This window comes from Pararge aegeria, chromosome 19, assembly GCF_905163445.1.
Source record: "Pararge aegeria chromosome 19, ilParAegt1.1, whole genome shotgun sequence".
In the NCBI taxonomy this organism is placed as follows: Eukaryota; Metazoa; Arthropoda; class Insecta; order Lepidoptera; family Nymphalidae; genus Pararge; species Pararge aegeria.
The window spans coordinates 4,996,184-5,023,709 of NC_053198.1; the positions used below are offsets into that span (position 1 = coordinate 4,996,184).

Sequence of the window (27,526 nt, forward strand, 5' to 3'; positions counted from 1 at the left end):
GCTTCTTTTAAGAGTTACCTTGATGCAAATGTGGCGCCATCGTAATTTAATACATTTTGACGACACTTTTTCATATACACAGATGATCCTCCTTACCTCTACCCTCCATATTTCGGACCCTAAAAAACTAAAAACCTTAATTATTTAGTGAGGTTGCCATTAAACTATTAAGGTTTTTAGATTGGTTTCATAACCGAAAACAACGGAAACCGTATTATTAAGCCACTATCTGTCCGTGCGCGTGTCTGCGAGCTGTATCTCAGGAACCCTAACAGGTAAAAGATTTGAAATTATGTACTATCGGCGCTCTAGCAAATAACGTGTTTTAATTCCACTACAAGTTAGCCCTTGACTGCAATCTCACCTGGTAGTAAGTGAGGATGCATAAAGATGGTAGCGGGCTAACCTGTTATAGAGTAAGATTGTGATACCCCTAATGGGTTTCTACGCGACATCGCACTGGAACGCTAAATCGCTTAGCGGCACGTCTTTGTCGTTGAGGTGGTAGCTAGCCACGGCAAAAGCCTCCCACCAGACAACAGTGTTTACCACCATACAGAAACGATTAAATTTTTGGGGTTTTGCTATGTATTATATTGCATTTTAACGGGTACGGAACCCTTTTTGTGCAAATGCAACTTGCACATAACCGAAATTTTTATGAATATTATTTTTCGTAAATAATAAAGTAATTCAGTTACGCTTTATCGTTTGGTTTATGAATACGGAGCGTATCTCCATGGGGCAAAGGGTCACAAGGGCTTCTGGTACAGGGCTGCCGATAGTTACGAAGGTCAGTGAACTGTCGAACACGCCATCTGGTGGTACGTCAACTAGGTCTGTTAAAGGTATCTGCAAAAAAAAAAACGCAAATATAAATAATCATAAATGCTAATGTTCTACGAAAACACACGCCATCTAGCACCAAAGTAAGCGTAGCTTGTGTTATGGTATACTAAATTTTGAATAATTTAATAAAATATATCCATAAATACTTATAATGGAGTATGCTCCGAGTACCCGGAGAATCCTATTGTAAAGAGCTGGCTTGCCGTGCATCGCGACGGAAACCGTAATTAGTAGGTTATACGGGTACGAACCCTCTTTTGGGATAATTTATTATAATTTATTTGTATTTTTTTAATGTTTTCATTTCATTTAATATTGTTTAGATCTTTTAAAATACTATGCTACTTTTTTACGTGTATATTGAGATGGGTTTTACCTGAATTAAACAATTATTATTATTATTTTACACAAATAAACACCTATACAATGAAAAACATTCACGTTCATCAAGTTTTGGGAGAGGAACCCAAAGCCTCAGACCTTCATAATCCACATTCAAAGTCAAATGTTTCTTTATTCAATTAGGCACATTTGTTGCGTACATAATAATCGGGGAGACGAGTTCGAATTTTTAAGTTATTAAAATATCACTTTCTACAACGGTGATGGAAAACATCGCGAGGAAATCTGCATTCCTGAGAGCTCTACATACTGTGCTCAAAGGGGTGTGAAGCCCACCAATCCGCACTGCGCCAGCGTGGTGGACTACGGCCTTAAGCTTCTCATTGTGGAAGGAACCCGTGCTCTGTAGTGGGATGATGTCATGATAATGATAAAGTTGGGTTGTCTGTCTGGGCGGTCAATTATTATTATGTGACTAAGAGAACGGGAGGTATCTTTGCATCGTTCGAGTCCATGTAGGACTGGAGTGTATCGATAATGCAGTCGTATTTATATCAAAATACCCACCAACTCGATGTCATGGACATAAATATCTGGCAAATATGAAGTTATAGTTATCAAAATCGTAGCTTGAGAATAGAATAGAATAGAAAAACTTTATTGCAACACAACAAAAAAAAGGAAAATACAAGGAAAACAGTAATAGTACTTAGTGCTAGGGTGAAAAGGCGGCCTTATCACTAAAAGTGATCTTTTAAAGGCAACCTGAGCGTACGAAGCCGATAAAAGAGTGGAAAATGGATGGTGCATAAAGTAAGTTACAAAAAACAAAAAACAAAAAAAAGTAATGTAATATAAACTACACAAATACCAACATAAATTTATATATACTATGATAGATATATGTGATATATATTTATGCTATTATAAACTTACATACTACTCAATTACATAGATAAGTAATAATTCTTTAAGCGATGTTTAAACAGGTGAATGGTTTCGGAATGACGTATTTCCTCTTTAGATTTAAGTTGGCGAACGAAGTTATCACCATCCCCTTACAATTATGTAAACAAATATGTATGAAGGATTTAATTATTTACCCACTTTATAAATTGACTGTAACATGAAAAAAAAAATACTTACTCACAAGAGCATGGATCTTAGTTCTAGCCTAAAAAAGATGTTTAGGGAGCACGAGAAGTATTCAATCTTTTATTTCTTACCTGTCCGTCTCCCGGAGGGTAAGATTGCGCTACGGCGCGGTTTCCGTAGCAGGTGTCGAGATGTACGCGTTGCAAGGTCATACCCATGCCGAGGGAACTCGTACCATCTTTATTCTGCGATTCAATAGAATAATATTATTAACCAGCTGTTGCGCGCTTCGTACGCGGTTTTTTGGTTTTTCATGAACCCTGCGGGAACTGTACACTTTTCCGGGATAAAAGCAGCAAAATTTTAATCCAGGGTATAATCTATCTCCATTAAAAAATTCAGTCAAATTGGTTCAGTAGTTTTTGCGTGAAAGAGTAACAAACATTCATCCATACAAACTTTCGCATTTATAGTATTAGTGAACTGGGACTGAATTGTTTCATTGTACCTAAAACATTTAATGGTATTTTTATATTTATAACTTATATAATTCTTCGATTGAGGTATGATACTATTTATCTCTTACCCTTAGCACTCATATGAATGAATGAATTTATAAATACACTTTTATTGTACACCACATAAACATACAGAAAAATCTAAACTAAAAAGTTTATAGATACTTCAACTCAGTTGTGCGCGCGGCCCTATGTGTGCGTGCGCTTGTAAATATACAACTTTCATTCGTGTGGCAGTGACGCGGCAGTCGTCGTTCGAGCAAGACGTGTTCCTATCGCTTTTTCTTACGGGTACAGTCGTTTACGAAAATGTCTAGTTCTTCACGGAAAAAATGTTTAAGGAGTCAGGTAAATATTTTTTATTTTTAAATTTAGATGTAATGAATAGGTATTTATTATGATTCTATATACGAAAAAATATATCCTTGTTGACGTTTACGTATTATTGTTTTAGACTCGAGAAACCATTGCTAAGGTATACGAATTTCTGAAAATAGATGCGAGAGATATATTGGAACTAGTAAGTGATCCAGTTTGCAGTGCAAGTCCAATTTTAATATCGAAACTAAGTGAACATTTAAATAGCGTACGGAAAAGAACAGCAATGGCAGTGGGGGTATCAGAGAGAACAGTTACTAATATATTGGCTGAAGGAAAAGAATCTGACTCTAAGTTTAAATCTCCGCATAAAGACCGTAAAAAACGTTTAAAGAAGTTAGAATTAGACAACTTTAACGTTGATGTTATACGTTCCACTATTCAAAATTACCATTTAGAACATCGTGAGTTACCTACCTTGCTAAAGTTGAAAGGAATATTTCAAGATAAACTTAACTATGATGGAAGTATTTCGACTCTGCGTACAGCTTTGTTAAAGTTGGGATACAAATGGCGAAAAACTGTGGATAACAGACGTGTTATTATAGAGCGGCATGACATCCAAAAACTACGATTTTCCTACCTAAAAAATTTACTCAGATACCGTCAAGAAAATCGGTGTATCGTATATACAGATGAGAGCTATATCTTAACTAATCATGTTCAAAACAAAGGATGGGGTAATAAAGATGGACCACCTTTAAAGAGAAACCTGTCGAAAGGACAAAGAATTATCATTGTGCATGCTGGTTCAGAACAAGGTTTCGTACCTAACGCACTATTGACATACAAAGCAAATAGTGTTTCTGGTGATTACCATTCTAACATGAACGCGGAAAACTATGAAAAGTGGCTAAAAGAACGTCTAGTACCGAATCTTCCACCTAACTCTGTGGTTGTGCTTGATAATGCCTCATACCATAACGTTCAAAATGACAGAGCCCCAAATTCGAATTCCAAAAAAATAGAAATGCAGAGATGGCTGACAGAAAAAAATATAGCTTTTAATCAAGATATGAAAAAAATTGAACTGTATGATTTGATTAAAAAAAATAAAGAAAACTATATCTGTTACAAGATTGATGACATACTTCAGCGATATGGCATAAAAGTTCTTCGATTGCCACCATATCATCCTGAACTAAACCCCATAGAAAATGTGTGGGGAATTTTAAAAAATTATATTGCTTCGCGTAATGTCGACCAAAATGTGACGGAAATAATGAAACTCATAAATGAATGTTTAAGTCAAATTGATGAAGGGATGTGGGGTAATACTTGTCTTGTCTTGTGGGGTAGTACTTTACAGAATTCATAATTAACCTTGATGAGAGCAGCGAATCCGAAAATTCATCATTTGATTTTTCAAGTAGCGATTCAGAATAATGTTCAATAAATAAACATTAAATTACCAAATAACTGTTTTTTTAAAAAAAAACCCGTATATAACCCGTAAATAACTGTATTTGTATTTGTACCCGACTGTACCTCTTGTCACGCACACAAAGTCACTGTATATGTACAAGGTTTACCCACACATAGGGCCGCGCGCACAACTGAGTTGATGTATCTATAACACAAAGTATACAATTTTTCGCTACGTAACTATCTCTTCCAGACAAATACTGGCGTATACAATGGCGTAAAACACAGCAAGAAGAGAGATAGGTTGCATATATGTATGTCTATATTATATACATAAATACGATATATATAAACTTACAATATGATTTCATCTCCCTCACACTTATTAAGATCAGATACTCCATCTCTCTCTCACGCTCTCTTTTGCGGCGATGGAAAAGCTTTATGGCTACCTGGGCAGGAGTTTATGTGATACTCCCCTCCATAGGCGGTATACTCGAAAAACCACGGCCTGTCTTTCTTGTTAGCTTGTATGGACGACCCATTGTATACTTTCCAAAGGATTTCACACCCTAACAGATATGATACTATCTCTTTCTTACCTTAGCAGTTATGTGCGAGTGGTAGGATGCCAATACGATATCTGCGGCGCTGAACAAGGAGCGTGAATAGGCGGGGCGCGGGTAGTTCTCATTGGCTGTGTAATGCATCGTTATGATTGGCTGCAGGAGAAGTTGTTGCGACACGTGGGCTCCTAGAGTTAGCTGCCCGCTCGCTTGTTCTTGGGATTTCGGCTGAAATAATAAAGATTTATACCAACATATTAAGGATACAGAACCCAAAAGGTAAAACGGGACCCCATTACTAAGACTCTGCTGTCCGTCTGTCTGTCACTAGGCTGTATCTATTTTTTTCTGTTGCCGCAAATACTAACAAAATATTTAAGGTTGCTTCCATACAACAGAAATGATTTGTTGACGTTTTTTATACCCGTCGTGAGTTGATTCCGACTCGCACTGGGCCGGCTTTTTACTGGAACTATCTAACTCTTGGTTGCAGTCTCCCCTGCAGGGGATAAAAATTATATCCCCCGATTATATCCCCTGACAAGGGATATAATTAACGTGTCCACCGGCTAAAGCACGGGAACATGGAATAAGAAGTTTACCACCGTTTATTATTACACCCATTTATGCACCAGTGCTCTGAGACTTGATAAAGCTGTGGGACAAGATACATTTTCATCCTTTCCCCAGGGATATAATTATCTCCTTCCTATGCCATCCGTGCAGGTGTTAAATTGCGCGCTAATGCTAGGGGTATGGAAGTTATATGCATCGAATACCCCTTATCAGTCTAAGGGTGTTACCAGACCAATCGATCGATTGTCGATCGACGGCATCGGTTAACGTCGATCGAAGTTGATCGACTAGTCTGGTAGCTTTAATTGATCGACGGATACCGTTCGACTAACCAACCGGTCAACGGCATCGGTCAACGTTGATCGATTATCCTCGTCTATATTCGACTAATCTATACTACCAGCGACCGATCGTCGATCAACGATCGATCGATTGGTGTGGTAACACCCTAACTATGCGCTTAGCGGCTCATCACCCAATATACATTAACAATATATAATTAACTCACAAATCATTATTTAAATCATCTTACTTACCGTGCAAGGATTGTTTGCTTGTTCCACTATAAGTTTGAAGGTGTGGCGCGTGCGCACGTTATCGAGGACTCCTTGACTGAGGCCGCGATTGTCGTCGCGACTTAAACGTCGATCTTGCATAATCTGCGTGCGGAAATAAAAATGACGGACTTTAAAGTGGAAGCGTGGCCAGCCGCCACTTGGATAAATAAATAGTTTAACATACTACAACTGGGATGAGTGGTCAATCGTTTTATGATATACATAAATATTTGTAATATACAGATGAACACCCAGGCACTGAAAAACATTCATGTTCATCATACAAACATTTTGCAGTTGTGGTAATCGAAGCCACAGCCAAGAAAAGTTGGCCCTTTTTTTGCATAATGTTATTCAGGGGTCAGTTAATAACAGGCATACACATTCAAATACCCACGCGTACTAAGTCGCCGGCAACAAATAGTTACTTTATAAGAATTACCAACTGGTGACAGATGGGGTGGATCATAATTTGCGCAAAAGCCAAATTACCATCTGGTGACAGAAGGCTGGATCATAATTTGCGAAAAGGCCAAATTACCATCTGGTGACAGAAGGCTGGATCATAATTTGCGAAAAGGCCAAATTACCATCTGGTGACAGAAGGGCTGGATCATTTTGGCACGTGCATGATTTGTACAGTAATTCGTTTAGTTATAAGTATTATTATAACAGGATCAATAAATAATTACCTCGATTTGTCCAGATTGTAGGGCAGCCATGCCAAGAGGCGTAGAGGTGAGTAGAGTGAGTCGCGAGTTTTCATCCTCGATGTATGCGGCTGCCGGGAGCGGGTAGAAGTTCGCCTGCAGAGGTATCTTCTCGAAGTGGCGTCGCTTTATCATCTACATAACAAAAATGTTAATATAATAAAACATATTTTCACAGGATATACACAGTGCTTTTTTATCGTCGAAAATGGGCAGCCTCTTTAATCAATCCGACCTATGCAATATGCAAAATATTTGAAGTTTACTACGCCTGTTGTAAAAATTAAAACATTTAGACATGAAATGAATGAACCAACGAACAGTAGACATTGGACAGGTCACTATTGTAAGACGCCAAATAAAGTTACATGTATGCTATAAAATTCCAAAATAAAGGCTTATTCCAGCTAAAATTAGTACAGTTTTAAAATTACAGATTTATGAGATACCTTAACGTATTAGAATTAAGGAATAAAATTGCGAAACAAACCATTCACAAAATCAAAATAATATTGCTTTAGGCGATGGAAGTACTCTGAAGTTACTTTTTAAAATCGATCCAATATTAAAAAAAAGATTACTAGAATTCAAAAGGGTCAAATTCTCAAAGATATATTTATTGCTTCTTTCCATAGTATATCGGCAGAACTAACTAACTTTATCCAATAATTTTCGTCACAGGATTTGATTATCGTTATGCTATAGAACACTTACCTGCATGCCATTAATGTCTGTGTAGAAGACATCTCCGTTCTTGATGACGGTCGAGAATCGCATGGCGAGTTCAAGGTCATCCACTGATGGATCAATGAGGAAGGTATTGCTGATTTCCACCTCACTTTGGGGCAGCGACGGGTTGTAGTATACCGTCATCTGGAAAAAATATAAGTTCTCAATATTTTCAGGCTATCGAATAACATACTTACATAATATTTCAGTGTTCTCGATTTTATAAAGAAAGGGATAGCGTGACAAAGAAACAAGGATGTGAAAAGAGATGAAATGTTAATTAAAATTAAAGATTAGAGACATATAATGGCATAATAAACTAAATGGCAGATACATTAAAGCTTTGGAAGTAGGAAGCATTTTTAACCAGTATGCGTCTGGCTCAATCCAGTATGGAAGTCTATGGGAATGGTAAAAGGCTACCGAATAGTTTGTTCGAAGACCATTTCGCTCGATCTAGTATGTTCTACCAAGTTAAGAGAGATTTTCTTTGTTTTGCTTGATTGATGCCGATGTCCCGGTTAAATCACTTATCCTGGTTAATTTGATTACTGTTTTTAGGTTATTAAGTATAGACGTGGCATAATGTCGGAACAGTAATGCAGTAACTATGAAGACGCTATGTATTATCAGACCCTAAGATTTCAAGGTCGAATTGCATTAGAGATGTTTGGAAGGTCTACGCCCTTAATTCCGCTCCGATGAAAGGCCCGATTAGGTTATTAATAGGCTAAGTATGAATGAAATACTTACAGCAAGAACTATTTCTGCCTTCGAAGGGCCAATAAGCCCTGAGTACAGTGTCGCCTTGAAGGGCCCTTCCGTGATGACGATTTCGGGAAACGCAGTTGCCTTGAAGGGAGCGGCTGGCCCGTTGGGAATGAATAAATACGCACCGCTATTGTTGTCTTGACCTTTTTGAGTGTCATATCTAAAAGTATCAAAATGTACTAGTTTGAGATTTGTGCGTTCGCAATCGCAATTGAAAACGCCCGTACGCTTGTAAAAGACAAATCGTTTTCGAGTATCGAAACACTAACGTCAGATTAAAATGGAAATTATCTTATTTGATTTAAAGCTTAAATTATTCACCGCTTTAACAATTGTCATTGATGGAGCGAAATGGAAACCAGCGTACAGAAATTGCGACTCTAAAACAAGCACTATTGAGTTCATTTTACTTTGATGTTAAAGATGAATTAGTTACGAAACTCAACAACGGTTATACAATTGCGTTGGATTATATGGTAATACTAAGGAAAGGACTATTTATATTCCTGCTATAGTAGAAATACAGTTTACTGTATTGCTCCTGTAGCAGTAGTAGTATAAATGTGAAAGTTTGATTTTTGGCTTGTTTCACGGGGCAATGTCGCGTAGAAACCGATTAGGGGTATGACTACCATACTCCCTAACAGGTTATTAGCCCGCTACCATCTTAGACTGCATCATCACTTACCACCAGGTGAGCTTGCAGTCAAGGGCTAACTTGTATTGGAATAATATATATATATATATATATATATATACATACTCGTATATCAGATAGGACTTGAGGAAATAACGGTGCATCCTCTTCAAAATTCATTTATTTCAAGTAGGCCTAATTAATAAGCGCTTTTGAAACGTCAAGTCAGTCTGTTCGTTGTGACTCTACCACCGGTTCGGAAGGCAGATTCCACTGAGAAGAGCCGGCAAGAAACTCAGCAGATTGCTCTTTTCCAACATCATTTTAAAGGTTAACAATCTTTAGAATTTTTCTGTTTTGTGAGAGATGCGAGCGGAGAGCGGAGAGGGGATAAATAACATACAGATATACTTACTGAACAAAATCCATATGGACCGGCGTTGTCTTCCCATCTGGCGATACTATAGCTTTCAGAAGTCCGTTCATAGTGGCGATGACTCTGCAACTCTTGCCGGCCTGCACGGTGACGTCATCCGTAAGGCGCGCGGCCGGTTGCTCCACCGCGAACATTTTAGGCAGATCCACGTTCCAAAAGTCCGCGTTGTATACACGCACGCGCGCATACGATGTGTATCTGTGAAGCAAATATCGAGTTAAATTGAGAAAGGTCTTTTGTTACAATCTGTGCCTAGTCGGACCCTGAATTCAGATAATTAGTTCCGGATATATTCCACCGAAAGAAACTTAAATAGACAGTGGAATTTTTTTTAAAGCCCATGCTAGCCAAGGGACTTTTTTCCCCCAGGGAAGAGGCAAATTGTATCTTCTCTATCACAGTAACTCTCCGAGCATTTTCGCACAAGTGGAAATAATAATATATCCCTACTAATATTATAAATGTCAATGTAAGTTTGTTTGTTACGCTTTCACGCAAAAACTACTTAACCGATCCTCATGAAACTTTGTACACTTATTCTTTAATACTTTTTATCTTGACATTAAGCTCGGTTCCTTTGGGAGAGGGGATGAAAGTGTTAGACGATTTAACACCATAACTCCGACAAATTATAACCGATTTAAATAATTATTTTTGTACTATAGAGGTTATAATATGTGTTTAATTTTGTTCAAACTTTGTGTAGATCTGATGTAGATGGAGATAGAGGACAGAATTCATCAGCGGACAGCAGCAAACCCCTCATTTAAGGCTTAGCGATACTGAATACTTTAATTTTTTTTAGAACTACAACTAAATTGAATGCCACATCAAAAAACAAAATAAACACGCAGACGAAGTCGCGGGAAACAGCTAGTACATAATAAATAAATATTAAACGAGGATAAACTTCTCGTATTCCCTGCTGCCGTGCTTTGGCACGTCAACTCGTTAGTTTTGTCCTTTGTCAGGTTATAATGGAGGGATATAATTTTTGTTTCCTGCCTATGCCGTGCGTCTACTCATTGTGAGCTTTGATTCCCGCCTCAATTTCCCGATGGCGCGATGATTGGCTTCTTGGGCCTCTTTTTACTTCTTTGTCCTTCCACATTAATAAAAAAGAACAAAAGACAAAGACATCCCTACTTACTTGTTAATGCTCATGTTGTCTCTTAATGACACAGTGTAAACTGTGACAGCGAGTGCGTTGACAGTGGCGGGGAATGACAGGTGGAACTTGTTAGCTGCGAAACCCAGCCTCTTTTCACCAGTCACAACAGGGGATATCTGTGCCATTATAGGGTTGCCCTCAGGGTCGTAAACCTGGGTGACAAAAATTTCTGGTTAGCTCGTAAATTTTAACACGTTTTTTCAAGTGAGTCATTGAAAGCTCTGCAATGAGATATCAATTGATGACGACATTTATCTCAACATGCGTAGAAATAACACTTGCGTAATTTTAAACACCGAAGTCCTATCGAGATAGTCCTGGGAATCCGATCTGCAGCCGCTTTATATCGTCAATGTCGAAGCCAATATTGTCGTGTACTATGGAACGTTCTATTTGGAGGATCCAATTCGGCTGTACCTTTTATCCATGACTCGGAGAGCACGACCAGATAACCGGTCCCAGTCATAAACATCTGCAATAACGGGGACGGTAGAAGAATTTTTTATTTATTGGTTTCAAATCTTGCTAATAATGGTATTAACGGTAACCAGAGCACTTACACCTGGTGGTACACGTTTTCTTAATCCGCCGAATTGAAAAAGTGTGCAGCATTAAGCTTTACATCCTAAGAAAAAGGAAGCCACGTTCTTAGCAGCGACCTTCAATTTGGCAGATGATGAAGACGCACTTACCTCAATGTGTGGCGTAGAAACTTACACGGTTAGCACTTGCGTCCTTTTAAACGTTATTCAGCAAGAGGCATCATCATTCTGTTTATTTTTTATTTAAAACTTTATTGCATAAAAACGGACAAAACGTACAGAACAAAATAAACAAAGTTAAAAAGCAAAAGGCGAATAGGCATGACATCCAAAGCGATAGTTTTCCTTGAACATATGTCTTCGCCGTATATCGTCCACGTCGAAGTAAATGTCGCCCTGGTCTTGTACGAAGGGTTTGTTGGGGAAATGGTTCGCTGCTTGTTGACTGCGCTTCATTTATGTCGTAAGTCTTGAAGAGCATGCTAAGCCACGAGCCTCGTCCATTACTACCTGGTGAAGTTACCTTAGACCACCGGATTGAGCGGAGTGCGGCAGTAAGCTATATATCCTAGGAGACAAGAAGCCACGGGCCATAAATTTGGCAGATGACGAAGACGCACTTACCTCTACGTGTGGCGTAGAAACAAACACGGTTAGCACTTGCGTCCTCTTAAACGGCAACGCATTATACAGCAAGAGGCGTCTGGACGGCGACATCATATCCAGAGCGATAGTAATCCTTGAAGGTATTTCGTCGTGTCTTCGCCATATATCGTCCACGTCGAAGTAAACGTCGTCCTGCACTCGGTCTTGTATGAAGGGTTGTTTGAGGAGGTGGTACGCTGCTTGTTGGATCACAGCTTGGCTGTGCTTGATTGCATCAAGCATTCTGGAAGAAAAAATATTTGATAGAAGCAGGCTTTAGCTAAACTGGTATACTCCGCGAAAAGCAGGAGAATCGTTACTGTGTAATTTATAATTTGTTCAACCTTTATACTCTACACCAGTGGTAGGTAATAATAAGGTTAGTGGTTATAATAATAGAGGTTAGTGGTAATAATAATAGAGGTTAGTGGTAATAATACAGGCTAGTGGTCAGTGGCGTGCATAGAGGGTATGCACAGGGTATGCAGATAATTTAAATTGAAGAAAATGTTCAGTACGAGTTATAAATACTTAAGTGTACCCATACAATGCCTATCCTTAGGTTTTTTAAAACTCGTACTTGAAGTTATCTACATTTTATATTATCTGCATACCCTCTATGCACCCCACTGCTAGTGGTAATAATAGTGTTAGAAATGCTTACTTTTTAGCGTAATCTTCTCTCACTTCATCCCTGGATGTCCCGGTGACTCCGTCGTGATGCTGGAACAGTGCTAGCGACCGCCGCGCTTGTTCCACGCGGTCGCGTAGTTGCAATGATGTAATGTAGCTGACAGCGTGCGAAGAACACGCTTGCGATGTTATTATTTCTGCAGCCCTGGTAGTAATGGAGACACTTATGTTATAAATGCGAAAGTGTGTTTGTTTGTTGGTTTGTCCTAAAACGCGCAGCTATACACCAAAGATTGATATGATTTTTGTTTTGGGCTAGAGTGCATAGAATACTTTTAAACCCAGGCAAATAATTATTTATAGACAAATTTTACAGATTTGGAGGTATATTAATAGTTTTGGATAGACAGGTACAGTCTATTCTCGTTCCCAGTAAAACATAAGGGAGTATACAACGTGTAAATGAAAACCGAAATATTAGTTCACAATCTTACAGGTAAATTATTTACTATCTCTGAGACTAAACTACTGCCATAGTTTCTACACACATCACATGCAAAATTAAAATCAAGCGACTCCTGTCACTTATGTAGGTACTATGCGCGTGTCGGTCTTTTATATTCAATAGAGTTGCCATAAGTAAACCCGTAGAATATTTGAAGTAGTTTGTATGGAAAAAAAATATGCTTCTTTTAATTTGACATTTTTACAGGGTGATTTCTTATTAAATATACTTATGCGCCCTTCAACAGTAATTCGTAATTCGGTTATAAGTTGAATATGATTGGGGACAAGTTATTGATGAATACATAGTCAATGAACGGAACTCCGACTGAAGCTGCTGCCGCTATATAGGTGTCTAGGACTATCTGTCTTTTATTTATATCTATGTTATTTATTAAAAAGATAATATCTATTATTTCATATATCTATGATTCATGTAATTATGCAATGTAGTAAGGTAAGCACTTAAGCAGTCGCTAATTAATCGCTAATGAAGACACACGCATTTTGAAGTTAAAGCAAACTGTCAATTAAAATGAACCCTATTGTCATAAACAATAGGGTTTATACTTAGTAATATAGTATATACCATTATTATATTGACATAGCAACTCTCATAAGTAATTTTTTAATACTTCTTATTGTTTTCTAATATATTTTTATAAATGTTTCAAAACTTTTAAACACAATGTAAAGGAGCATATCTATCGTTGTCATAGTATATTTATCACTGTTTACTTATTACAGATATATATTTATAGTATATAAATATTTATTATATTATTTTTATGTATTTTGTATATAATATATTATCTTCAAATTTTATTGTTACAATAACAATTTATGGTACATAGATAATAAATTAATATAAAACTTTCTAGTAGTTACCTTACATACGCCAACAGTACTCGATCCATGTTCTTATAGAAAGGCCTCGAAGTGTAGTAACCGCTCCAATAGTGCTGGTTTCTATCCGCATACGTGAAGAAATCTCCACTTAGTACCGGGAAGTTGGTTAGCTTCACCTCTTCGTGGACGGCCTTGAAATAGTCTTGTAGTGTGCCGAATTGGACCTATTGGGAATAAGGGTTTTGCTTGAAAATAGGTAGCATATACATTAAATAAATAAAATAAATAAATATACTACGACAATACACACACCGCCATCTAGCCCCAAAGTAAGCGTAGCTTGTGTTATGGGTATTAAGGTGACTGAGGAATATTTTTATGAATAACATACGGAGTGATGAGAGCGGAGCCTACTTCGAAGCAGCCTTGTCGTTAGAACGAAAATTTAAAGTGATATTTCAAAGAAACGTCACGTTTAGGCACGTTTCGTTACACGAGGGAGAAGTAATATATAAAGGAGACAGAGAGGTATACGTTTAGTTCCGTACATGCGCCAGATATGTTACTAAAACTACCTCACCGCAGGAGTGTAGCAAAAGAGTGTAGCAATACTTAAGTAGCAAAAGCCAAAAGCAGTGTCAAACATAGACCGCTATTAAATCTATAAAGGTCTACGCAGCAAAAAAGAAAGATATGTTATTCTAGATTTCTATTCTGTGGGTTCGATTCCCACTATTACACCATTCCCTTATAAAACCTCTTCATCTACTTTTCGTGGGCGAGCTTCTCCCACTATTTAATAAAAAAATCAGTCGGAATAAATTCTGCCATTCGAGGGCTATCTTGGCGTGGCCTTCAGGAAACGTACGAGTTAGGCTAAGATAATAATAATAAACATTGATTTTGAGACGTTTCCATCCACAGATTGTTAATATGTACCAGTAACAATTCTTCCTTATAAAAAGTAACTACTAATTACTTTAAACAATTAAAAACAATTACTATACCTATTTATAGTGGGATTGCTTCTCTAAAGCAATACCAAAAAAAAAGTCTGCGACAGCATAAATAATGCGGAAGCTATATATGACCAAATAATAAATAAATAAATAAATATACTACGACAATACACACATAGCCATCTAGCCCCAAAGTAAGCGTAGCTTGTGTTATGAGTACTAAGATGACTGATGAATATTTTTATGAATAATATACATAAATACTTAGAATATACATATAAACACCCAGAAACTGAAAAAATTAATGCTCATCACACAAATATTTTCCAGTAGTGGGAATCGAACTGCGAAAAACTGCGCCCGTCAAAGTGAAGTTCGATCATAATTGTATGAGTCGCTTCATCCGAAGATACAATATTTATCATAACGTAGTCCCCTACTAGTTAGCTTTAGCACAATTTTAAAGGAATTCACTGATAGATAGACTTTCTAACAATTAAAAACACAATACTATTACTACACAATACTAATATTATAGCAGTCAAGAGCTAACTTGTAGAGGGATAAAAAAAATGGTTTTCACCTCAGTATTCCATTCGTCCTTATTGTTGATATAGTCTATGATCATCTCGTAGTTCTGGTATTGGTTGTCCCACTCGTTCGCGCGGTCGTACCGGAAGTCGTCCCCCAGTGGGAACATCACGACGTTACTGCGGTACAGCTGAGCCTTTTTGCGCCATTGGTCTAATATCATCGAGGCCCTATAAATATGAAACGCATTATTAGCATTGTTATAAAAATTAAGCTTAATTTATATTTTTTAATTTTTAATTCGATATTGTATATTAAGTAATACTAATTGTTGTTTTAAATTTATTAATATGGGCTTTGCCTGAAATAAAGAAATTATTATTATTATTATTAATTTGCTAAACTCAGCGAAAAGCAGGACAATAAGGTCGAATTTATAATTTCTTCAATCTTTATATTCCACACCAAACAGATCTTTGACGGCCGACTGGCGCAGTGGGCAGCGACCCTGCTTTCTGAGTCCAAGGCCGTGGGTTCAATTACCACAACTGGAAAAATGTTTGTGTGATGAATATAAGTGTTTTTCAGTGTCTGGGTGTTTATCTGTATATTATAAGTATTTATTTATATTATTTATAAAAATATTCATTAGTCATCTTAGTACCCATAACACAAGCTACGGTTACTTTGGGGCTAGATGGCGATGTGAGTATTGTCGTTGTATATCTATTTATTTTAATGTACTCACTACGCACGTTTCGCTCCGAAACAGGAGCACCCTCAGGAGATGTTGACTTTACAGTTAATTATTGTTAAGCACAACATTGAGCTAGTAATAGTGTTTAAAAACGGACATTTACATATAGTATTATACCATTTACCTTTCATTGACATTCTTCACTATTATCTTTCTTGGAGGGAGACCCCATGGACACGTGATACCATTGCCTGGTAACCTTTTGAAGTCAAATTGGCAGCAGATCTGTAAAATAGTTATAAAACTAATAAACTAATAAGACTGTTTCAAGTCTATCTTATAATCTATGCTTGATCATTAAGAAGAATAAACTTAATATTATTGGGGAAAAAGTTTTTTCACATTTGATTTGAAAACTTAAAGCATTTTTTTTCAAAGTTTGTTTGAATTTATATATGTGCCATTTTGTTTGAGGACTTTATGCCACCCAGAGGATAGTAATATTATCCCGTTGCTGTAGAAATTGTAGACTTATGACCAAAAAAATCCGACAATTTGTTATGGCAGTCTCTCGATTTTAACATGACACTGCCTAAAGTATTCTGAACAGACCGAATCAGGTGGAAATCGGAAGGTGCAAGGTCAGTGCTATATGGCGGATTCATAAGCACTTTCTAGCCTTCTCTTAATTTTGCTAAGTGGCAAAAGATGTGTCTGGTCTAGCGTTGTCGTGATGATCTTCTATCTATCTTGTAATGAGGCCCGCTTCAGCGGATGCACTTCGACCCTCCAGGATGTTGTCGCGATGACAGATCACACCCTTTTTATCGATTGACTTCTGCCGTAGACATCTGAATCGATGGTTCTGCCCAGCGGTAAAACCTCATAATGTTCAATGTCCTTCCAATCACCACCTTATTACGAGTTAACCCGGTGTTTGACAAGAAGTAGGAAGTATTAAAATAAAAATGAATGATAAACTGATTTGAATATTTTACACAACATTTTATCGTATATATGTATTATTTATAGATAAGTAGATAAAAGTCTTCATTGCACAAATTTCACAAAACCAAAATGCCCAAAATAGATCTCCGAAAGGCGCTGTCCGAAAACCTAAGTTATCCCACGTTTATTGATAAAGTTCGATGAATTTCAAGTTTGGCGGGCGATTGATGCGGTGCGATTCCCACAACTGGACAATGTTTGTGTGATGAACAGGAATGTTTTCCAGTTTCTGGGTGTTTATCTATATTTTATAAGTATTTATGTATATTAATCTATAATGTTATCTTAGTGTCCATAACACAAGCTACGCTTACTTTGGGATTAAATGGCAATGTGTGTGTTGTCGTAGAAAAAATAAATTTAAGTCGAGAAAATAATGAAATATTAAAAAAGTTACCTTCGGATCTGGTCCACAGCTGTGCGGCACATCGTATGAATAGAAAGGCATCATATGTGTAAACATATCTGTTTTGCCGACGCCGTCTGAAAATATTCACTTCATTAACAAAACTGCTTACAATACATTTAATACATACCTACTTCCTTACTGATATTTTAAATTGGAAAGTGTATTTGTTAGTTTGTCTTTCCATCACGTTTCAAGAAACCAATCAACCAGATTTTTTGGCATAGAGTTAGTTGAAAGCACAGAGAAGTAACATAGGCTACTTTTTGTCCCAGAAAAACAAATCCCACAAGAAGTGTTGACAAAAATTGACTATATATACAACTTCCAAAGATGAATGTTCGGTCCTCGGTCCCCGAGCACGATCACCCGCTCGGAGGAAGATCTTCCTATTGTTACGGTCGAGCGTATTAACATAGCTTCCGTACAAGCCTTTAACAGTTCACAGTTGGACTAAAAGTATCTTCCGACGTTATCGCTGTAGATTTTAGTACAACCACAAAGGACGCTGCTGCCCGTTACATTCCCTAAGTCGCCTCGTACGACACCCGCAGGAAGATGAGGGGTCTGATGGCACCCTTTTTATAAATATATAATAAATATAAATATTCTTAAAGTAAATCTTCTTAGACGGACATATTATTGGACAAGGATTTAAATTGAGTTTAAGGACGCGTCAAGTTTAACACATTTCGTTACGCGAAGGAGAAGAAATATATATGAGAAGGAGAAAGAGAGGTATATATGGAGTGACACACATGCGCCTGATTTAGTCGTAAGGAGTGTAGTAAAGGAGAAAGACGATAGTCAAAACAAAAACGCGAAAAAAAAACCCCGCGTTGCTTAAGTTTGCGACTCATGTCGAGTTCTCGAAAGTTATAATTATGTCACATGTACCGTACACACGCTGTACGCTCAATTTTTTAACCTACTTATTCGTCGACTCGTTTTTCTATTGTCCTACGACAAATACATGGATTGTTTATTGTCAGCAAAACTACCTATCTGGCTAATAATAGTATTACAGATCACAATAGCCTGCGTGTTCTATTTAACATATTAACATGAAAATAGTCAAGCCACTGCGGAATTGTTTCGCGTCAGCGTTACATGCAAGTATTTATTAAGAGACGCACGTTTAGGATGGAGACAAAACTCACAAAAAGAGAAATGAGCGAGCGTGCGTGCCGGCAGTTTATACCAAAAACGAAACGGTGCTTGAACATGGTGCATGTAGATGGTGATTAATTAATAAGCAATGCTTAAAATGCGTCCTGTGCCCTCCAGATATCTTGATCATTTGTTTAGGCTACCTTTCTGCTAGAAATGTGTGAAAAATCACAGCATGAACTGTTTGAAATTTACCGTAAGGGCAGCTTTATTATCATCGTCTCTGGATCCCAACAGTTTATACACTAAAATATACGCGTTGTATCACATGTGCCTATCTTTGACAGGCCCTACGACTAAAATCAGGTTCCATGGATCTCCTGAATCCTGATTTGATCACGTAGAGTTCCAAATAACAAGCCCTTGTGCCGCTTGGGTCTGGCGGCTCCCTGCGACTCGCTCGAGTTACTCAGAAGGATCAGGGTTACTCAGCTAGGCTTAGAGTACTAAGCTTGGCACAAGGCCTTGGTATTTGGAACTCCCTACAAAATATCTTTGTCCAGCAGTGGACGCCCATTGGTTGACGTGGTCATGATGATGATGATACGACTCAATAAATCCGGCCATTAAGAAGAGCTTGGCTTGGAATCGTTTGGACCATCAACCCAATCACCAAATGGGTTGGTGCACCAGTAGGGACCAGAGAAAATTATGTCTACCCCTTATCTCGTCAATCTCTATAGAAAAAAATACGAGTACGCTAGCGCTACAGGCCAGAAATAAAATACGACGAGTAATATAACTAAATGATGCCGGAAATAGTTATTTCGGCTTCAACTTGTATAGGTTATCTCTCTATCTCTCCATAGTCTCTTATTTGCTAGAAAATAATATTAATAATAATAAAAACTATATTATTAAACTATGCAAAGAAAAGCTGTTTAGTATCGTGGGCCTACAATTACCCAATAAATATATGAGTGTACAATCAATTTATATTATTGCTATGTGTGAAAATGCATGCGTGTTATTTTGTTGGAACTGAAAAGATCCTACTGGAGTTTTCATTTTTTTACAACCAAGTTATATCCGTGCAAGTGAAGGAAAATAATTAACGAACTTACCCCATACCTGACGCCACTTGAACTCCAGCTGACGGTGCAAGCCGAGTTCCTTCTTCACTCTATAATGCACCCGTTGTATCACGGAATTGTCCAAGCCAGTCAACTTGAGCAAGTAAGGCTGGCCACTTGAATGGCCGAAAGGATCGATTGCCCACCCGTTCTTGGGTGTATAACCGAGGTTCTCAATCAACCATTGGTGACCGGTTGTCAATTGTTGAGCGACGGATAGCCAGTGGCTGTTGGCTTCGTCGTTCATAACCCAGCCGCCGGTTACAATTTCTATTTGCCCCGAGTTCAGCAAGCTGCAAACGATTTCAAAATTTATTTATTTCGAGTAGGCCTAGTTTATAAGCACGTTTAAAACATCGAGTCAGTCTGTTTTTAGTGACTCTATCACCAGTTCGGAAGACAGATTCTACCGAGAAGAAGACGGCAATAACGAAACCTCGGCCTCCAATATGGGCAGTGGCGTGCACAGGGTATTTGACCAGGGTATGCATAAAGAAGGAAAATGGCATATAATTGAAGAATCCTCCCCTTTATGAGTTATACAAAAAATTTAGGGTATGCATTGCTTTTGCGCATGTATGAAGTGCACGCCACTGAATATGGGGGGGACAGAGATCGATCATCGGCAAGCAAATCTTATTTTTCGGTTGCAGTGACGAAAAGCTTTGTGGGTGTTTCGGTCTGAAGGGCATAGTGGTGTGATTACTGGCACATGAGGCTTAACACCTACGCCTCAGGTTGATGGACACAGGGCAGCACGCTGCAGGACGTGTTCAAAAAAAGCTTGGGTGTGAATTGCTCTAGCTTCATAGCTTAATATAAATTTACTGTGAGATGGTGATAAGAAAAAAAAAATAACCCGTCTAATTTTGTTGTGAGCTCTTCTTAGACCAGGGCGCGTTTGGAACCTTCGTAGCTTTAGGTTTAAGCTGGCGAACAAAGTTATCATCATCCCCTTACAATTATGTAAACATACTCGTATATGTATGAACGCTTCATAAGTGCCTGTGATAGGCCTAAATGAATAAAGAAATTTTGAATTTGAATTTGCTCCATTGATACTTTACAAAAATACTCTTTAGTTTATTTAAAGTATAAATTTCGATAGATACACCTCTTAAACGCTTCTTTTTCTTTGCTCGTAGCATCCGAGGTCCACCAGAGTGCTAGATAACTGGTTTCCGCCCAAATGAACTTCCTGCCGACACCTTCCTTCAGTTTTTCCACCATGTTTGTAAATATAGCTCTTGTTTGCGTTTTGTAATAGTTCTCGAATGTTTTGATCCATCCTGAAATAATGTTTGTGTTGAAATATATGATAAAACGTTGCTATATTTTATATTTCAAAATTACTACTATGCTAGTTGAGCAGTACTTTGAGCATTAAAGTAGTTTTTTTTAAATGATGTGTTTTTGCTAGATTTTTCCAAAAAAATACATAATTTTAAGAACATCCACACTGATTGATGTGTGGATTTGTTTCAGTGTGGATGTATGGAATACAGCTCAGGAAAAGCGCCAGCAACTCAAATATTGTAACATCACTAAATATAAGATCACTAAATATAATTTTGCGCACCGCACCATCTCCAATGTTCCTTGGTACATCACTAACAATGAATTCACGTGGATCTTCAAATTACTGCAATGAAGGAAGAGATTAGACCTGCTTTAAAATTATACTAGCAACGGCTTGCCCTACATCCCAATTAATCGGCTACCCAGCTTAAAAGCCAGAAACATCTTGGGCCTAATGAGGCAGGATGTTCTATAGCTGTATGAAAGGGTGTAGCACCCTGATAAAAAGAGGAGTGCCCTCGATGGACGGCTAAGTCATCACACCTATCTTGGTGTATGTTGGGTTTGATGGCCGAGTGGCGCAGTGGGCAGCGACCCTGCTTTCTGAGTCCAAGGCCGTGGGTTCGATTCCCACAACTGAAAAATGTTTGTGTGATGAACATGAATGTTTTTCAGTGTCTGGGTGTTTATCTGTATATTATAAGTATTTATGTATATTATTCGTAAAAATATTCAACAGTCATCTTAGTACCCATAACACAAGGTATGCTTACTTTGGGCCTAGATGGCGATGTGTGCATTGTCGTAGTATATTTATTTATTTATGTATTTCTTTTTATTATCTGCCTAAAGTCCAAGAACTGATGATTGCAGATACAAAAAAAAACATGCAGGTCAATTTTTGGGGACTGCCCATTACATGCAGTGAAAACTAAATCTATGCTGGAGTGAGGGAAGTGTGCGGTGATGATGACGTGTTTATTTTTTTTCACCCAAACAGTGCACAACAAGATTAAAGAAGTTTTAACTTAAAAAAAATTGACTTGTGCCTTACCAGGATCGTTGTGAGAATGCGGCACAATAAACACCCTGAGCTTGTGTTTACTGCTCCATTGGTTCTCTTTGTACTCTATATTCCAGCCCTGCTTCCACACCCCACCATCTATGTCGTCAAACATTATCCTGTCGTACATTGATAGCATCTGCATATGAAATAATTAGGTAGTTAATAATCATTTATATAAAAACCGATTTACATATTTAAAAAATACAATGGCACTTTTTATTTCATATTTTTAACCAAATTATAAAAACAACAAGTCACAACAGTATACATAATATACACTGTAAGTTAAAATGTCATAATATGCAAGGAAAGGAAGTAAATATAATGAAAACTGCAAGTTTAATGTAATTTAGAAACCTTAACCAATTTTATATATTAAACAGTGAGGGAATTAAATGCTTTTAATTAATTTCTTGGATTTAGCTGACTCAAATATATAACATGACAAAATATTTGTGAAAATACACATATGGGCTGGAACTGCTAGCCAAATATTTACCGCTTAATATATAATATAATAAAGTATAAAAAAATAAGATACCTGAACATCAGTTTTGGATGTCTTCAATATAGGGCAGTAGGACATATTAATTTTCTTGTGCATTCTCGGTGGTTCATCTCCTACCACCTTGAACTCCCTTGGTTTCTCTTTAAAAACTGGCTTAGGTCTCCTCAGCGGAGGATGTACCTCCTGGGACTGTTCTACAATCTGATCCATGGATTTTTTGATTTCTTCCACAACAGAATGATGTAGGTTAAGCCCATTCTCTATATTCCGTAGTTTTGATTCAAATGAAGACCATTTGTTCTATAATAAAAGGTTATTACAGAAAACTTAAGTAAGCCTCTATCTTTAAACTACTATAGATTTAAAAGTATATAGTTATTTAAACAGCTAATGTAATGAATTTTAATGGGGCTAAGCTCTTTGATAAATCCAAAAAATAAATTTTGTTTATGATTCTGCAGAGATAAAAGTATTCCAGAGTGTGCCAGATTACCGGGGGTACACTGTATCTACTTTGAAAATTAAGCCTTAAATTGCTATACTCTGTCAAACGCTTAATTTTCATAATATATTATAGGATTATGCAAAATAACACCTTCTTCTATACAATATTCAATGTATCTGTAATTTAAACAGTTAAACCGCTCTAGTTGATTGATCGTATTAAGAGGCCTTCTTGTGTAATATGTACTGTACGATACATATTACACAAGAAGGCCTCATAATACCATAATATGACCTAAAATCAATCAATCCCAAGTAGCATAAGAAGCTGTATACGAGTGGTATTTAGGTTGATTTTTATACTTAAAGCTGCATTTAAGCCTGTATAAATGCTGTATAAGCGCTTTTACAGACCTTATAAGTGCAAAAAGGGCCCACATTATACGGCTTTTCGCGTTAGTGGAGCTGTATAATAGCTGTATACGCAATAAAGAAGCTGTATAGTAGTTTTATAAGATCTGTTATTCGGTGTAAGGAGAAACCAATACACTCCAAGTAATATCTTATAAATATCTTAGAAAAATTAAAGTTTTAAATAGGATTTTGAAGATAGTTAGAAAATTATAAAAATAAACAAAAAACAAATTTCATACAAATATTATCAAATCAGCGCTCTAGTGCATTAATGGAAGGCGTGACACAATTTTTATTGTTTTTATTTCAAAGTGAAACACGGTAAGTCAAGACAAATCTTAATCTGATGGTGTTAATTGGGTAAAGGTAAGTGCGAATAAAATTTTACTGTCAATGTGTGGTTGGTTATTGGCAAAATATTCATGCGCCAGTAGAATTATCAGGCAAATATTAAGAATATTAATAAATACGGTCCAAACACTTCTTACAAGTGTTTGTTTTAAAGATTATAAAATAAATTATATTTAAAATAACAGATTTTAGGACACAGTGATCATTATTTTAGCTAATAATCATGAAGCGGCTCAAGCAATTATTAAATATTGGTTTAAGTCTATCTCAAAGTTTGGTAAACATAAATCGTTCTAAAATGGCGACAATTTTATACAGCTTAGACGATTTTTGGAGGGTATTATAGTCTTTTTAGCTGTACTACGTAAGATTTGGATTATATAATACTGTTTTTGGTTTTTAATCAGCGTTACAAGATAATATATTTATTAATTAGGCTGTGTACGACTCTGGATTTATAACTTATAATTCTCTTTAGAGATCCGTGTAAAAAAATATTTTCCCTAAGCCAGTTTTAATTTTGAAGTAGAATATTTTACAATCATTTTTTTCAAGATCGAGGATCTATAATAATTATTATAATGTAAATGATTGTGATTCGCCGTGTTCACAAGAAGGTGTATATTTTTTTTCAAGACACGAACCTGCAAGAATAAATCCATTACAAACCTTTTAATGTAGGTACCTACAACTACAACACTACGATACGCTTGCCGACGCTCGACGCTGGGCTATTTTATCTCTCTCTCCCTCACTCTGCACTGGGAACACTACATGATGTTTTGTTTAGTTAATACGTTCTTCCGGGCAAGCACGCATGCGTTCGTTCGTTTTGTTTTTAGCCTTCGCTGCGTTATCGCAGACCCAAAAAGTTAGCAGCCTATTATATACTAAATAAACTTATTGTGAAGTGTCATTAATAGTTTATTGTGTATAATTAATGTGTATTACATTATTTTTTCAGAACAATATGCCGTTTAAAATTATAGAATGTATAGAAAAAGGGCAGAAAAGGCTTTGTATAGTTCCAAGCTTGTGGGAAACGAATGGCGAGTTAAGATGGCCAAGAAAGCGTTAAGAAGTCAACAAATTAGTCAAGGATGAAAACTCTAGGCCTTTAGATAATTGGTCTACATTAAAATGCTGTGTAAAAAGGTCGTCTATATCGTCATATGAAGAAGCAATGAGAGAACTAGATGTCATGGTTCAAAATAGCGACACAGAAATTGACACCGTTTAATGTTTTTCCTACGGAACCTTCGTTAGACGTCGATGGACGCGCTTGACTGTGGGTTGTCCAATTTAATGTATTTATTTCTTGCCCAATAAATGATGGTTCACTATTGATACTGTCCTCTGGTTTATAATTTGTTATATTTAAATATTTCCTTATAATTCTCCTCTTGACTGCACCAGATCTTTTCCTTTTTTTCCACATTATAAATTATGATCGACGCGCACACGAAGTATAGGATCATGTGAAAATAATATATGGCTGGCAGCTGTTAGTCAGGCTAAAGCTGTACTATTGATGTAATTTATTTTTTTAGTTTTAAAGCATTATTTTAGACAGAAGTACTAAAACCACTGTATTTATAAGAGTGTCTAACTACTCTATAAGAACAAGTGTTATAATGAAGTTTGCATATACCATTATACAGAAACAATGATTGAGTGATACCATAATAACACTTAGGGTTGTAGTAAGTTAGTGACCACATGCAAAATACAGCCTTTATACAGCTTTAACGATAAAACGAGTTTAAACTGTCAGAAAATACTTAAAGTTGTATAGTAGAATTTTCAAATTCTGTTTTAGTACCCTAAGCTTACGCGGATCTCTTAATACAAGTTTTATGCAGCTCAAGCTGTATAATTATTCAAAAATCCTTCTTATAAAGATATAATCATCTTTTGATACTCTTGTACGTCTTTAAAAAAACTTTAAGTTCTAATAGAGCCGGTTAATTGATGTTGAAAACGCTTGCTTGCTGCTTGGGATGAGGATGAATAGATATATTATTGTAATTAATCTCACCCACTTGAACCTTTGCAAGTACATATTACCTCACAAGGCAGTGATAACAAACATTAACATTATTTTATGTTTGTGTTTTGATTTACCCTTTTACTTAGTGAAAGTAGAAGAATAAATCAAATAAACTGTTATTTATAAAAATGTTTCTTGTGTTACAAAACAATTGAATAGAAAAAATAAAATCTTATTCCGTTATGGTTTTATGTACCATTATAGTTTTTAACTTACATCATCAGGTTCCACCAATGCTGGTTTGATGCTCGGTAATTTGAAACTGAGATCTGTTACTATATATAATATAAACAAAAACGCAATGATACACGTCGCCCAAAAGAAAGCGGATAGTCTTCTTATCCTCATCTTGTTATTTTAATCACTTTAAAGAATTATAATATTAAATACTTCTTTGCCACATACTATAGTTTAAAAGATTCCGCACTGCGTTAGTTTAAAGTATTTACAGCAGTACACCGATATAACACGTCGTTTACAGGTTTACAGTAGTATAAATTAAAATTTATTTATCAATTAATAGGGCTGATAAGAAATAAAAGTGAATTGATAAAGAAACATTGTTTTCATTAATAGCATTGAATGCTCCCGGCAATAGGCTTGACAGGCTGGTATTTGAAAAAAGTCTGCCGATGTAGTAAGAATAATCTTTATCTTTATCCGTGTTATCGGCGTATTTTTATTTACACAATTTTGTACTTGAACTCCTTGCAAATTGCAATTTGCAATGTCAAACACGTACGTTATACATAAACTTCAAACTTGACAGCCTCTCAAACTTGTGCGTAAAAAGAATCGTAATTCGTAAATAAATTATTAAAAGAAAATATTGTGCGGATTTTATCATTTCATTTCTTATATTTACTAATTTTAATGTGAAAACTGATAAAATATACCATTTTTTTACAGAATAGCTTGGATTTTAATTTAGTATATCTTTGTTAAAACATCATTTGGCGTGTATCCAAACTTGTGTTTTATCGATTTCAAATTATTTGATGGTAAACGTCAACAACAGATTTAAACGTCAAATTGTTTGTGTGTGAAAATGGCGTCAAAGGAATCTCTCGATGTGAGTACATTTAAATTTGATTTTTACCTGTTATTAAACTATTTTGATTATTTTTAGAGATACTTTTTTGTAAGCAGATCCATGTGTTTGTAATAAGTTATAGATTTGTCCGTTAGTGATTGCGTAAACCGGCGTAAGACCACGCCCTAGCTATCGCAAACAAAATATTAAATTTCGGCGGTTTTCTTTCGTATTTTGAATAAAAGTATTGCTGTGACTGCTCTCTTCAAAACAAGGCTATGTTTATAGCTGCACCTCATTGCTAATGAACTAAAGTTCAAAGTTAATTGTACGTTAAATCTTATAAGATTCCTAACACTTCGTGCTAGGTTATTGATTTCTTCGAATTACCAATTTGTATGAACGAGAAAATAATGGTTCCATTTATTTATAAATTAACTAACACCCATTCTGCAAGTATTGATTTTTACTTATGTAAGCTTTTCTTAGGCACAATTTTTCTATTGAGTATGTATATCATATAGTGACTAATTTGTATACAAGAATGCTGCATTAAGATATTCGTTTATTGTTACGAATAATGTCTACTTTACTCATATTAATGTGGACTTGAGTTTACACTGTACTGCCGCAGAATAGCATGC

General features: G+C 36.4%; 2 protein-coding genes across 6 annotated transcripts in view; one reads left to right on the forward strand and one right to left on the reverse strand.

The window, feature by feature from the left end:
- Window positions 1-86: 86 nt before the first annotated feature.
- Window positions 87-26,557, reverse strand: LOC120632009 (alpha-mannosidase 2). The gene is made up of 20 exons (XM_039901755.1): window positions 26,066-26,557; window positions 22,624-22,890; window positions 22,071-22,218; window positions 20,832-21,006; window positions 19,709-20,010; window positions 17,466-17,551; window positions 16,245-16,345; window positions 15,416-15,593; window positions 13,913-14,097; window positions 12,552-12,725; window positions 11,867-12,131; window positions 10,680-10,852; window positions 9,509-9,727; window positions 8,439-8,616; window positions 7,671-7,829; window positions 6,939-7,091; window positions 6,226-6,348; window positions 5,150-5,341; window positions 2,418-2,531; window positions 87-852 (listed from the first exon to the last, which is right to left on the reverse strand). The coding sequence occupies exons 1-20, from the start codon at window positions 26,195-26,197 to the stop codon at window positions 694-696; spliced, it is 3,483 nt and encodes a 1,160-aa protein (XP_039757689.1). The 5' UTR covers window positions 26,198-26,557; the 3' UTR covers window positions 87-693.
- A 290-nt stretch (window positions 26,558-26,847) lies between these two features.
- LOC120632007 (sodium/potassium-transporting ATPase subunit alpha) overlaps window positions 26,848-27,526 on the forward strand; it is an 83,329-nt gene continuing 82,650 nt past the window's right edge. For 3 of the 5 annotated variants that reach the window (XM_039901746.1, XM_039901745.1, XM_039901747.1), the window contains exon 1: window positions 26,848-26,921. In XM_039901746.1, coding sequence (XP_039757680.1) covers window positions 26,898-26,921 — 24 coding nt within the window. In that variant the 5' untranslated portion in view covers window positions 26,848-26,897. The remainder of the gene's footprint in view (window positions 26,922-27,526) is intronic. The other 2 variants (XM_039901749.1, XM_039901752.1) reach the window with 1 other exon arrangement.